This window comes from Rhinoderma darwinii, chromosome 5, assembly GCF_050947455.1.
Source record: "Rhinoderma darwinii isolate aRhiDar2 chromosome 5, aRhiDar2.hap1, whole genome shotgun sequence".
Taxonomy (NCBI): domain Eukaryota; kingdom Metazoa; phylum Chordata; class Amphibia; order Anura; family Rhinodermatidae; genus Rhinoderma; species Rhinoderma darwinii.
Genome location: NC_134691.1, coordinates 49200283 through 49212178, shown reverse-complemented (window position 1 = coordinate 49212178; position 11896 = coordinate 49200283). Strand labels below are relative to the sequence as shown.

Here is an 11896-nt window from a genome sequence, read left to right as displayed (position 1 = left end):
AACATAAAATGGATGGTACATTGGTTAATGGAACCTCTACAGGCTCTAGGATCACGTCATAGCGAGGCGGTAGAGGTAGCAAAACTGTGCATCTGGAACAGACAGGAGGAGTAACGGGCAGTGGAATGGCAGCAGCATCCAGAGGAGGAACAGGAGGCTGATCCAGTCGGGTGATGATAGAATTTACTGCCATGAGGAGTTGATCCTGTCGTGCACGCAGGTCACGAATATCCATTTGCATCACCTGAAAAGCCGTCTTAGGTTGGCCAGCGGGTTCCATGGCCTGAGCGTACTGTCACGATCTAGGGGTATGTGGACCCACTAGGCCGCTCCTCCATAGTGGAGTGGCATCTGGCCAAACAACAGTCTTTGCAAAAGTCCTTTAGCATGAGACTACTTGTATGAGTCCAGACAGTAGCAGAGGCTTAGGCACGTGTAGAACTTGACGTGGCAGCTGGCATCAGGTGTGGCCGATGGCAGTAGATGTGGCCGATGACAGCAGACGTGGCCGATGACACATACGACTCCAACTAGAGGCTTAGGTACAGGACACAATACAGTTACAAGATACGGGATACGGGAACACTGGGAGCAGGATACAGCTAAGGGACCATTTTCAATACGAACATGGGTAGACAACAACAATGCTCAAGAAAGGAATGAAAGGGCAGGGCCCTTCTTATAGTCCAGGGTGAACTGGGGCTAATTAGTCATTATTTGCATGTGCGCTGGCCCTTTAAGACCGGGCACACGTGCGCGCGCGGACCCTATGGGGCAGTTTGGCCGCATGTGTTGACGTCTCCGAGGAGGAAGACGTCGGACAGAAGACAGGAGTCTGTGGTCGCGGCCGTCAGAGGGTAAGTAGAGGCGGCTCGCTGCGACCGCGGATATAACAGCCTATACTAGCACTCTGTTCCGCTCTGGGTAAGCCCCTAACTTCACTGTCCATATATGTCAGGAGCAGAGCAGGAGTCCCAGGCAGAGCGCTAGAAGCGGCTCTCCTCTGGGACTCCGGCTCTCGGGAAGCCCCTGACATCACTGTCTACATATGGACAGTGATGTCAGGAGCAGAGCAGGAGTCCCAGGTAGAGCGCTAATAGCGCTCCGCCCGGGACTCTGGCTCTGGGGTTGCCCCTGACATCACTGCCCATATATGGACATTGATGTTAGAGGCTTCCACAGAGCCAGAATACTGGAGCAGAGCCTCTACTAGCGCTCTGCCCTGGACTTCAGCTCTGCTCTGGATATCACAATCCATATATGGACAGTGATGTCAAGAGCAGTGCTGTGAATGGGGCCTAGAGTGAGGGGGGTCAGGGGTTAACGTGGTGCCTCCCCCTCAGTCCCTGTTCTTCATAGAATCCGTAGCCAGCGTCTGATGTTGCTGGCTACGGATTCCAACTGACAACGAGCTGGGACTGCAGAAGTAGAAGAGACGGAAGCGCAGTAAGAGAGAGAAAAAGACTACAGTATAGCAGGCTAATGTCTGCAAGTTGGTATATTTATTATATAAATTTGTTTTTAAGTAACTTACAAAATTTTCATGTAAATATTATTTTTTTCCTTACAGCTACACTGGGTGGTATGGCTGGATGGTGGCTGGTGAGCATTGATGACCTTGTTGGAGACTGTTTGAGCATAATCCAGCCTCTGCATAAATTGATTGGCCAAATGAGCTTGACGGTCCTTCTTGCGCTGTGCCAAGGCGACATACAAGGGCTTGGAGGCTAAAATCCTGCCATTCATGTTGGTGACAGCTTTGGTTGCTTCTTCGGGGGATGAGAAGCAGACAAAACCAAACCCTTTGCTGCGTCTACCATTCATCATTACCTAAAATATTAGATCACAGTGAATATCCTGCTATCCTACCAATGAAACATAGGCAAATAAACAATCTACCCTCACCTAAGGGCATCCAATTAGGTTAAAGCAATGTTCTGCATTACCAACATTTGTTACCATTTTAAATTCCAAGTAAGACAATTGATCAAATAGTACAAGTATATAAAGTCTCCATGTATGAAAAATTTGTAAACGTCTAAGCCCACCTTAGCAGAGTTGATGAGTCCAAAATGTGAAAAAGCTTTATGCAGTTTCTTGTCATCAATAGAAGGGTCAAGGTTCTTAACATAGACATTGACGCCCTAAAACAATGAAATAATCAGTAATACTCTTTTTCCAATAATTATATCACACACAAGTAAAGCAAAGTCACTGACCTGAGATCTGGCGATTTGTTCCTCCTTTATTTGTTGAAACTTATTCCTAAGCTGATCTTGTCCTTCTGACTTCTTCTGGGCTCTTCCTACATATATGGCCTTACCATTCACATCCTTACCGTTCATTTCATCCATAGCCTAATGGAATTAGGAAAATAGTTTACGATAGAAATTAATCAAGGATGAGTCAAGAAGGCAAAAATTATTTTCTGTTGTTCTTAAAGGAGAAGCCCAGGAAAACGAAAGCTTTGGTTCAAAATTTTTTGGAGATTTTCAGTGGCGGACAATTTTCAAAAGGCATCAAACGTGTCTGATTTTTAAAGCAACTGTCCAGTCCCCTTCCTGGACGGTAATTCTGAGCCCCCTATACAGTATAATAATTGTTGTTGGGGTTAAAAAGAATGTTTACTTATTCTCTGTTTCCTAAGGCTTCTTTTACTGGCCTAGTAGATTGAGTAGATGCTGGTGGATGATGTCATGACTAGATGCTGGTACGTGATGTCATGACTAGATGCTGGTGGATGATGTCATGACTAGATGCTGGTATGTGATGTCATGAGCAGATGCTGGTGAGTGATGTCATGACTAGATGCTGGTACGTGATGTCATGAGTAGATGTTGGTGGGTGATGTCATGAGTAGATGCTGGTGAGTGATGTCACCAGCTGTGACTGTCCCACTCCATTCATTTAGATTGCGCTCATGTCTAAATACAGGTGTCATTACTTCCACTTCCCCCATTTTGCAACTGAAGGGAAGCTATAGTCTGATCATGGAGATCATGCTTTTAGCCGCTACCTTAATTGAGGATGGATGTCATCTACTCAGCCCAGACATCATAGTCACAGTGACTAGCGCCATAAAAAAGAGTCTCATTTGAAGAAGTTTGGGATCCAGTGCAAAAACCCTAAGGCTAGGGCTACATGGAGACTTTTTGTAGCGTGCATTGTAACCAATTTTAACTATTGAGTGACAGCAGCACTCCATGGTAGTGCATTGAGCTGCGTGCAAATTAAAGTACTCATCCAATACTGCTATAATTTGTACAAGCTCTGAAGAGTCTATTAATGTACACATATCTTGTGTAAAGAGGGTCATTGATAATACTAATACAACATAATGATAACATATCAAAGCCTATGCTAGGCTAGTCAGACATGTTGGATTTGTTGTGTCTTCTGCATCGAAAGTGCTAGTGAATGGGTGTTCGCAAAACGTAATCACATCTGTTGGAAAGTAGTCTCTACACACCCTATATGCTTGCAACGCAAAGGGGGAAAACCTGTAGTTAAATCCATGGTGGAAAATGTCTTCCCTGTCTGAAAACATCAGTCAAAAAATAAAAAAAATTATTTCAAACCGTGTAAGTGTCTATGTTCTCTTGCTGTACATAGTAAATCCTTTGTGCTCCTTTTATTCACTGTATAAATTAAGTTCTATATTCTGTATTCTAATTTAAGTGGAAAGTTAGTTAGAAGCCATATTGCGAAACTGTAAAATGCAATTTTCCAACGCAAAAGCAGGAAACAATAGAAAAAGTAATAATGGTGATTTAAGGGTTTGTCCAGGATTGAGGTCCAGCGCCAGATCCATTGGATGAGATAAAATAGAGGGGTGGGGAGCCATGTATGGGCTGAGCTCCGGCTGCAATGTTTATGTGGCGCTAGTTAAGGTGGGCAGGAGTAATGGTAAAAGCTAATAAAAAAATCAATCCTTTTTAACCCTAATGATTTTGTAAATCATCATCTTACCCTTAGTGCATCCTTATGGTTCTCAAAGTTGACAAAGCCGAATCCCTTGGACGTCCCATTTTCATCAGTGATGACTTTAACACTCAGTGTTGGCCCTAAAGTGGGATTATAGCACAAATTTTGAACGGGTAATATATATATATATATATATATATATATATATATACATATACATACATATATGTGTACATACATACATACATACATACATACATACATATATATATATGTAATCAACCCAGTTGTTGATAAGAGGAGTTATCCTTTAAGATGACTGCATTAAAAATCCTATGCACAACCTTTACTAGTCACCTACCATATTTGCTGAACAATTCCTTGAGCCGCTCATCATCCATGTCGTCCCCAAAGTTCTTGATGTAAAGATTAGTGAACAAAGATCTGACATCAGCATTAACGTCCCGTTCTTCACAGGGTTTGAAATGTTCGATGAGCCTGTCAAAGTATAACAAAATGTTGACTAGAATCCTCAAAGAATAAAAACCATTATTGTTAAAGACAAAACATATCTAACGAGAAGTAACGGGATTGTGTGGTAACCAGGGTCCTACCTACCATAGAGGCAGGGTGCATACTAGGGGGCTCATGGTGGGAGGGAGTACAGCATTGAACTGGTTCCCCTTTTTGCTATGACAATTTTTTAGTGGCTACCTGTAGCTGCCACTAGGGAGAGCTGGCAGCATGCAGATTTATGCAGCTCCAATTGTGCTTAAAGAGGCTCTGTCACCAGATTTTGCAACCCCTATCTGCTATTGCAGCAGATCGGCGCTGCAATGTAGATTACAGTAACGTTTTTATTTTAAAAAAACGAGCATTTTTGGCCAAGTTATGACCATTTTTGTAGTTATGCAAATGAGGCTTGCAAAAGTCCAAGTGGGTGTGTTTAAAAGTAAAAGTCCAAGTGGGTGTGTATTATGTGCGTACATCGGGGCGTTTTTAATACTGTTACTAGCTGGGCTCTCTGAAGAGAAGTATCATCCACTTCTCTTCACAACGCCCAGCTTCTGACAGTGCAGATCTGTGACGTCACTCACAGGTCCTGCATCGTGTCGGCCACATCGGCACCAGAGGCTACAGTTGATTCTGCAGCAGCATCAGCGTTTGCAGGTAAGATCGACTTACCTGCAAACGCTGATGCTGCTGCAGAATCAACTGTAGCCTCTGGTGCCGATGTGGCCGACACGATGCAGGACCTGTGAGTGACGTCACAGATCTGCACTGTCAGAAGCTGGGCGTTCTGAAGAGAAGTGGATGATACTTCTATACACAACGCCCAGCTAGTAAAAGTATTAAAAACGCCCCGATGTACGCACATAATACACGCCCAGTTGGACTTTTACTTTTAAACACGCCCACTTGGACTTTTGCAAGCCTCATTTGCATAAATACAAAAATGGTCATAACTTGGCCAAAAATGCTCGTTTTTTTAAAATAAAAACGTTACTGTAATCTACATTGCAGCGCCTATCTGCTGCAATAGCAGATAGGGGTTGCAAAATCTGGTGACAGAGCCTCTTTAAAGAGGCTCTGTCACGAGATTATCAAATCCCTATCTCCTATTGCTTGCGATCGGCGCTGCAATGTAGATAACAGCAAAGTTTTATTTTTTTTAAAACGATCATTTTTGCCCAAATTATAAGCAATTTTATATTTATGCAAATGAGCTTTTCAATGGTCAACTGGGCGTGTTTTCTCGTTTTACCAACTGGGCGTGTATTGTGTTTTTACCAACTGGGAGTGTATTGTGTTTTTACCAACTGGGAGTTGTGAATAGAAGTGTATGACGCTGACAAATCAGCGTCATACACTTCTCATCGTTCCCACCCAACTTCTTTCACTGCAGACACACAGCGTGACGTCTCCCACAGGTCCTTCAACCTTGTCGTCGGACAGAGAAGATACATGGGCTCCAGCCGTCCGAGGGGGTAATATGCTCGTCTCTAGGGAGTTTACTATGCTTACCTGCACACGGTGATGCTGCTGCAGATTCAACTGTACCCTCTGACGCCTGGAGCCGATGTGTCTTCTCTCTTCCGGCGCTAAGGTTGAAGGACCTGTGGGTAACGTCACGCTGTGTGTCTGCAGTCAAAGAAGCTGGCTGGGAATGATGACTTCACCCACAGGTCCATCAACCTTGGCGTCGGAAGGGAGAAGACACATCGGCTCCAGGCGTCAGAGGGTACAGTTGAATCTGCAGCAGCATCACCGTGTGCAGGTAAGCATAGTAAACTCCCTAGGGACGAGCATATTACCCCCTCGGACGGCTGGAGCCCATGTATCTTCTCTGTCCGACGCCAAGGTTGAAGGACCTGTGGGTGACGTCACGCTGTGTGTCTGCAGTGAAAGAAGCTGGGTGGGAACGATGAGAAGTGTATTACGCTGATTCGTCAACGTAATACTCTTCTATTCACAACGCCCAGTTGGTAAAAACACAATACACGCCCAGTTGGTAAAAACACAATACACGCCCAGTTGGTAAAACGAGAAAACACGCCCAGTTGTCCATTGAAAATCTCATTTGCATAAATATAAAATTGCTCATAACTTGGGCAAAAATGATCGTTTTCCAAAAAAACAAAAACTTTGCTGTTATCTACATTGCAGCGCCGATCACATTCAATAGGAGATAGGGATCTGATAATCTGGTGACAGAGCCTCTTTAATGCTAGCTGTATAAATCTATATACAGTTAGCTCCCCCTAGTGGTGGTTGAATGCAGCCAGAATTCTAACATTTATCAAGTTAGAAAAACAGAGCCTCCTATACAGATATATTATGAAATGATTCAGCACAGAATAAAAATTAAATAGTGGACCTTAACTATAATAAAGATGTAGTACATTTGGTGGAGCTCTCAGTAAGGAGTGGGACTGAGCTTTGCTAAGGACCCCTGTGATTTCTGTGTACATTCCTGGTGGTAACTTATAACCATTTTATTATCAAGAGATTTTTGTTAACCAGATAAGCTTCCATTATACCAGTTGAATGATCCATACATCTATGAGTACAGGAATAGTTTGCATTGTCATGAATGCAGATAGAAAAGTATTTACTAGCTACATTGAGTAGGGAAAGTGAATTATTTTTAATAATAAAAAAAAACCATAAATTCTACTTACACTTTCTGGTCATTTAGGAGCATACCATTCAAAGAATCAATGGCCTTCTGGGCCGATTCCTGGGTCTCAAAATGTACAAACCCATAGCCCTTAGATCCATTTTCATCACACACGACCTGTAATACATTATATAAAGTAATTACATTATTACTATACAGCCTGCGTAGATCACTATTTAGGTTTACTTACCTTACAAGACAGGATATTGCCGAATGCAGAAAACTTATCAAATAGCAATTTGCTATCAATGGATTTATCCAAGTTTTTGACAAAAACATTGCCAACCCCACTGTTTCGTAGAGATGGGTCACGCTGACTCCACATAATGCGCATTGGAATTCCCTTCATGTCCTCAAAGTTCATTGTATCCAGAGCACGTTCCGCTGGTGGAAAAAGATTTTTAAGAAAAGAAAAAATAATATTAACCTTACATAGGAATGTATGCATTACTATGGATTTTAGACTTAAAGGGGTATTCTGGTTACAACAAGTTATTCCCTATCTGTAGGGTAAGGGGTAACTTGCTGATCGGTCGGTGCCCGACAGCTCAGAACCCCACCATTTACGAGAACGGGGACCCCGAACCCCTCGTTTGCACCGAGCAGCATGTTGCTCATGCGCACTGCCGCTCCATTCATTCTCTATGGGAGCACCGGAGATAGCCGAGTGCAGTGTTCAGCTTTTTCTGGTGCTGCCATAGAGAATGAATATAGCGGAGTGCGCATGAGAGACCTGCTGCCCGGTGCAAATGAGGGGTTCGCGACCCCCTTTCTCGTAAACGGTTGGGGACCGAGCTGTCGGACACCCACCGATCAGCAAGTTACCCCTTACCCTACGGATAGGGGGTAACTTGTTGTAACCGGAATACCCCTTTAAAGGGGTTTTTCTAGTGTATACAAAATGATGCCCAATCACAAAATAATGGCCTCACTGAAGTGTCGTGACCCCTTTGTTCCACTGATCAGTATGGGTCCCAATCACACGTTGATGACTTCATTGGGGTGCCGCAGCCCATTCAATGTTTTTCCAGGCACAGAATTGGTACATAACTAATTCTAGTTATTACAAGAACACTCCATAATATAGAAAATTGCTGAATAACTGCAACTTCTCTGTTGTTGGGTAAAACCATTGCTGCCTGAAGGAACTAATGAAGGGGAACAAGTGCCCCAATAGCTCTGTAGTGCTGTAATCCATATGTAGCAATGGGGAGAACTGTGACAGTTGTTTTACCTGCCTGACCATTAAGAATATTACACATTAGAGCAATGGTCTCCAACCTGTGGCTCTCCAGCTGTTGAGAAACTATAATTCCCAGCATGCAATGACAGCCACAACTGCCAGGGCATACTGGGTAATGCAGTTTTGCAACAGTTGGAGAGCCACAGGTCACAGACCCACATATTACAGTTTCATTCTTTATATATATATATATATATATATATATATATATATATATATATATATTAGAGTTGACAGATCTTACCATCCGCTGGCTGCTTAAAGTTGACATAGGCATAGCCAAGAGACTGACGGGTGGTCTTGTTCCTGCATACTTTAATTGATAAAATTGAACCTGCAGAAGTGAACTTTTCAAATAACATGATCTCCGTGACCTGGGGGTGAAGGTCCCCAACATATAGAGACCCAGTGGGGTAACTCAGAGCATCAGCTGTCATCATATTTATTACTAGAAAGCAAAAAAAAAAAAGTTAAATAAGTACACATTGATTAAGACAGAACATTTTGCTTGTAAAGATTTTATAGAGACATATCGAGAGCCAATGAACGACATTGTAGTCAAACCCTGAGGAACCAGCAGCTTGTTGTCCCTGCTGAGCCTTTTATAGAGGGGGAAAGATAGAGCTGCAACTTAAAGCTCCAGGGCCCAAAGCAAGTTCTGTAACAGGGCCCCTACCTACCATGTGCCATTTATTGTACTGGTGTCTTTTTAGGCGACAGGTGCGACTTCTACTTTTACACCCTCTGTAGTTATGTCTTTAGGGACAGGAAACCTGCACAAAAATGCCGCTTTCCCCAACTTGATGTAACCCATTTTGGGTGCCAGTAATGATAGGGCTTGAAATTTAGAGTATTATACTGTATATATTATGGTTACTTTACCTCTATATTTCCACTGGCCTCCTGGTAACTGTTAAGTCTGTCACCCGGGCATAGCTTAGTTGCCGCATGGCTGAGTGAGCCGCCCAACTGATGCTCATGTGAGGCAATGGCAGTTACTACCAACCTAAGCGCATGCCAGGCATGAAAAATGGTGCACATAACCATTACCCCATGAAATAAAATACATCTCTCATCTTTTATATACAAAACCGTACTATACCAAATATATTTTCTATTTTAGATAGCAATCTGCTTTCATTCTATTCCTATGGTATGTCTGTTTGCTTAAAGAAAACCTGTCTGCACCTGACATATTTGCTTTAGTAAATACTGGTATTCCCCAAAAGATAACAATTCTGCAGCATCTTTTCTTAGAACTCTGCGTTGTACAGTTCCTCTGTTATTCCTCCTGGAAATGTGGGAATAAGTGCACAACTGGTCTTTGCCATTCCTCTTGTCACAGTCTAGCACTATCAGTACTGATTGGACAGTATCAGACTGTGTAGGGACACGCACCATTAACAAGGAGAGTGGTAACACCCAGTTGTTATTTTATTCATAAACTTCTAGGAGGAATAACAGAGGAACGGCACAATGCAGGGTTCTAAAGATGCTCCCAAAGTGTTATTTTATGGGGAATTCAAAAATTTACTAAAAATGTAAGGGGAAGTGAGAGGTCCTCTATAAGTTACTTACGTACTTTTGATGGAGTTTTTTTTTCTGTTAAATTCATACAAAATCCGACAGAAAAAACCTCCATATGTTTTATAACGGTACAGTATGGGCACCTTACACCTCTGTGGGTGCCATATTACTACGTCTCATTAGAACAAAAGAAATGGCATGCTGTCATGGTATTATATGACGGTGTTCTCCTCATTGCTTCTAGGGAACAATAGTCCTGTAGTATGGAGCTGCAGGGACTCCTTGTTCCTCTGTTCCTAAAATTGAATTCACACATCCAGTTATAATGCAGTTTTTTAAGCCAAAGCAAAAAGTGGGCACAAAGCAGAGAAGTGTAAGGGTTCATTCACATGGTACAGGCAAATAGCGGTTTATTGCCAAGATTATAGAAAAATCAATGCAAAACACCACAATGTTTTTCTGTGATTTTGAGATAATTGCAGCAATAAACCGCAATTTGACCGCATTGTTCAAAAAGACCTTAAAAGCACGGTCCCATGTAGCGGCGGCCGCATGTGGCAAAAAGCATAAGGGTATGTTCACACGGCAGCCTCCGTTACGGCTGAAATTACGGAGCTGTTTTCAGGAGAAAACAGCTCCGGAATTTCAGACGTAATGGCATGTTGAGGCGCTTTTTGCTGCGTCCATTACGGACGTAATTGGAGCTGTTTTTCCATGGAGTCAATGGGAAACGGCTCCAATTACGTCTCAAGAAGTGACAGGCACTTCTTTGACGCGGGCGTCTTTTTTACGCGCCGTCTTTTGACAACGGCGCGTAAAAAAAATGACCGTCGGCACAGAACATCGTAAAACCCATTCAAATGAATGGGCAGATGTGTGCCGACGCTTTGGAGCTGTATTTTCGGACGTAAATCGAGGCTAAAACGCCCGAATTACGTCCGTAAATAGGGCATGTGAACCCAGCCTAATTGTGCTGGTAATACTCGGCAAAATCATGCCTCCATTGGCCTCTGCAAGTTAGCCGGCCTTCAGCCACTATGTGTGCACTTAGTCTTTCCTATGTACTATTCACTCCTGCCTTTGGCTTAAAAAAACTGCATCAATACTGTATGTGTGAATGCAGCCTCACTGCATGGAATACCATACTAGATTCCTATTCTTTTAACAAGGTTTATTATTTTGTGACACATTGGGGTTTATCACTTTTGTATCACAGTCTTCTTTTGGTAACACTGAAATAGCTTTCATTTTCTGTGTATTTACATATGTTTTAGGGTATTAGAATGGGAAGTGTTCGAGAGAGAGTTGCAGCAGAAATGGACATGACGGGGTATGGTCGACCAAATGTGGATATTATTTTATAGAAGCAATAACTATTTGCATGATAAAATGTATTTCCACCAATATTCAAAGCAAATTTGTAGAGACCGTTATACAGCGTTGGAAGAAGTGAACAATACATTAGTGACTTTCGTGACCTTGGCACATGCCATCCTACCCCTTTAGACTGCCCACAGGGTGATTCAGAAGAATTGCTTCCCTTGTATGTTGGATTTAAATAATCCATGACATTAGAATCACAAAACTTTCAGAGTTGAAGACAGGAGTTTATACAGCGGAAACTTGCAAAAAAACTTTGGAAAAATGAAAGTTCAGTATAATAAAAGCAAAACCCTTACATAAATATTAGCTTTTCCTTTATTTTTTATAGAATTTCATGAATTATCAGATAGGTATCATGCTGAACCTCAGGGATAGAGAGCGGAGGAGGGGTGCATTCTGTCTCGGAGGAGGGGTGCATTCTGTCTCGGAGGAGGGGTGCCTTCTGTCTCGGAGGAGGGGTGCCTTCTGTTTCGGAGGAGGGGTGCCTTCTGTCTCGGAGGAGGGGTGCATTCTGGCATTCTGAACTCCTTGCTTTGGGCATTAAAGGGGTTATCCCAGAATTGGCAATTATCACCTATCCACAGGATAGGTGATAAGTGTCTGACTGCTGGGGGCTTACCTGCTGGGACCCCCACCGC

At 42.9% G+C, this 11896-nt stretch overlaps 1 protein-coding gene across 1 annotated transcript; it reads right to left on the bottom strand.

The window, feature by feature from the left end:
• Positions 1–1480: 1480 nt before the first annotated feature.
• Positions 1481–9193, bottom strand: LOC142652403 (polyadenylate-binding protein 1-like). The gene is made up of 9 exons (XM_075828042.1): positions 9029–9193; positions 8593–8796; positions 7296–7489; positions 7107–7222; positions 4286–4422; positions 3970–4064; positions 2220–2357; positions 2049–2144; positions 1481–1830 (listed from the first exon to the last, which is right to left on the bottom strand). The coding sequence occupies exons 1-9, from the start codon at positions 9036–9038 to the stop codon at positions 1531–1533; spliced, it is 1290 nt and encodes a 429-aa protein (XP_075684157.1). The 5' UTR covers positions 9039–9193; the 3' UTR covers positions 1481–1530.
• Positions 9194–11896: the final 2703 nt, after the last annotated feature.

Excerpts from the sequence above, each read along its gene's own strand:
- LOC142652403 (XM_075828042.1), bottom strand. Across the intron at positions 7,490-8,592 it reads CTTTAAGCAGCCAGCGGATG|CGGAACGTGCTCTGGATACA; the intron begins GTAAGATCTGTC and ends TTTTTCCACCAG. Across the intron at positions 4,065-4,285 it reads GGAATTGTTCAGCAAATATG|GGCCAACACTGAGTGTTAAA; the intron begins GTAGGTGACTAG and ends ATCCCACTTTAG.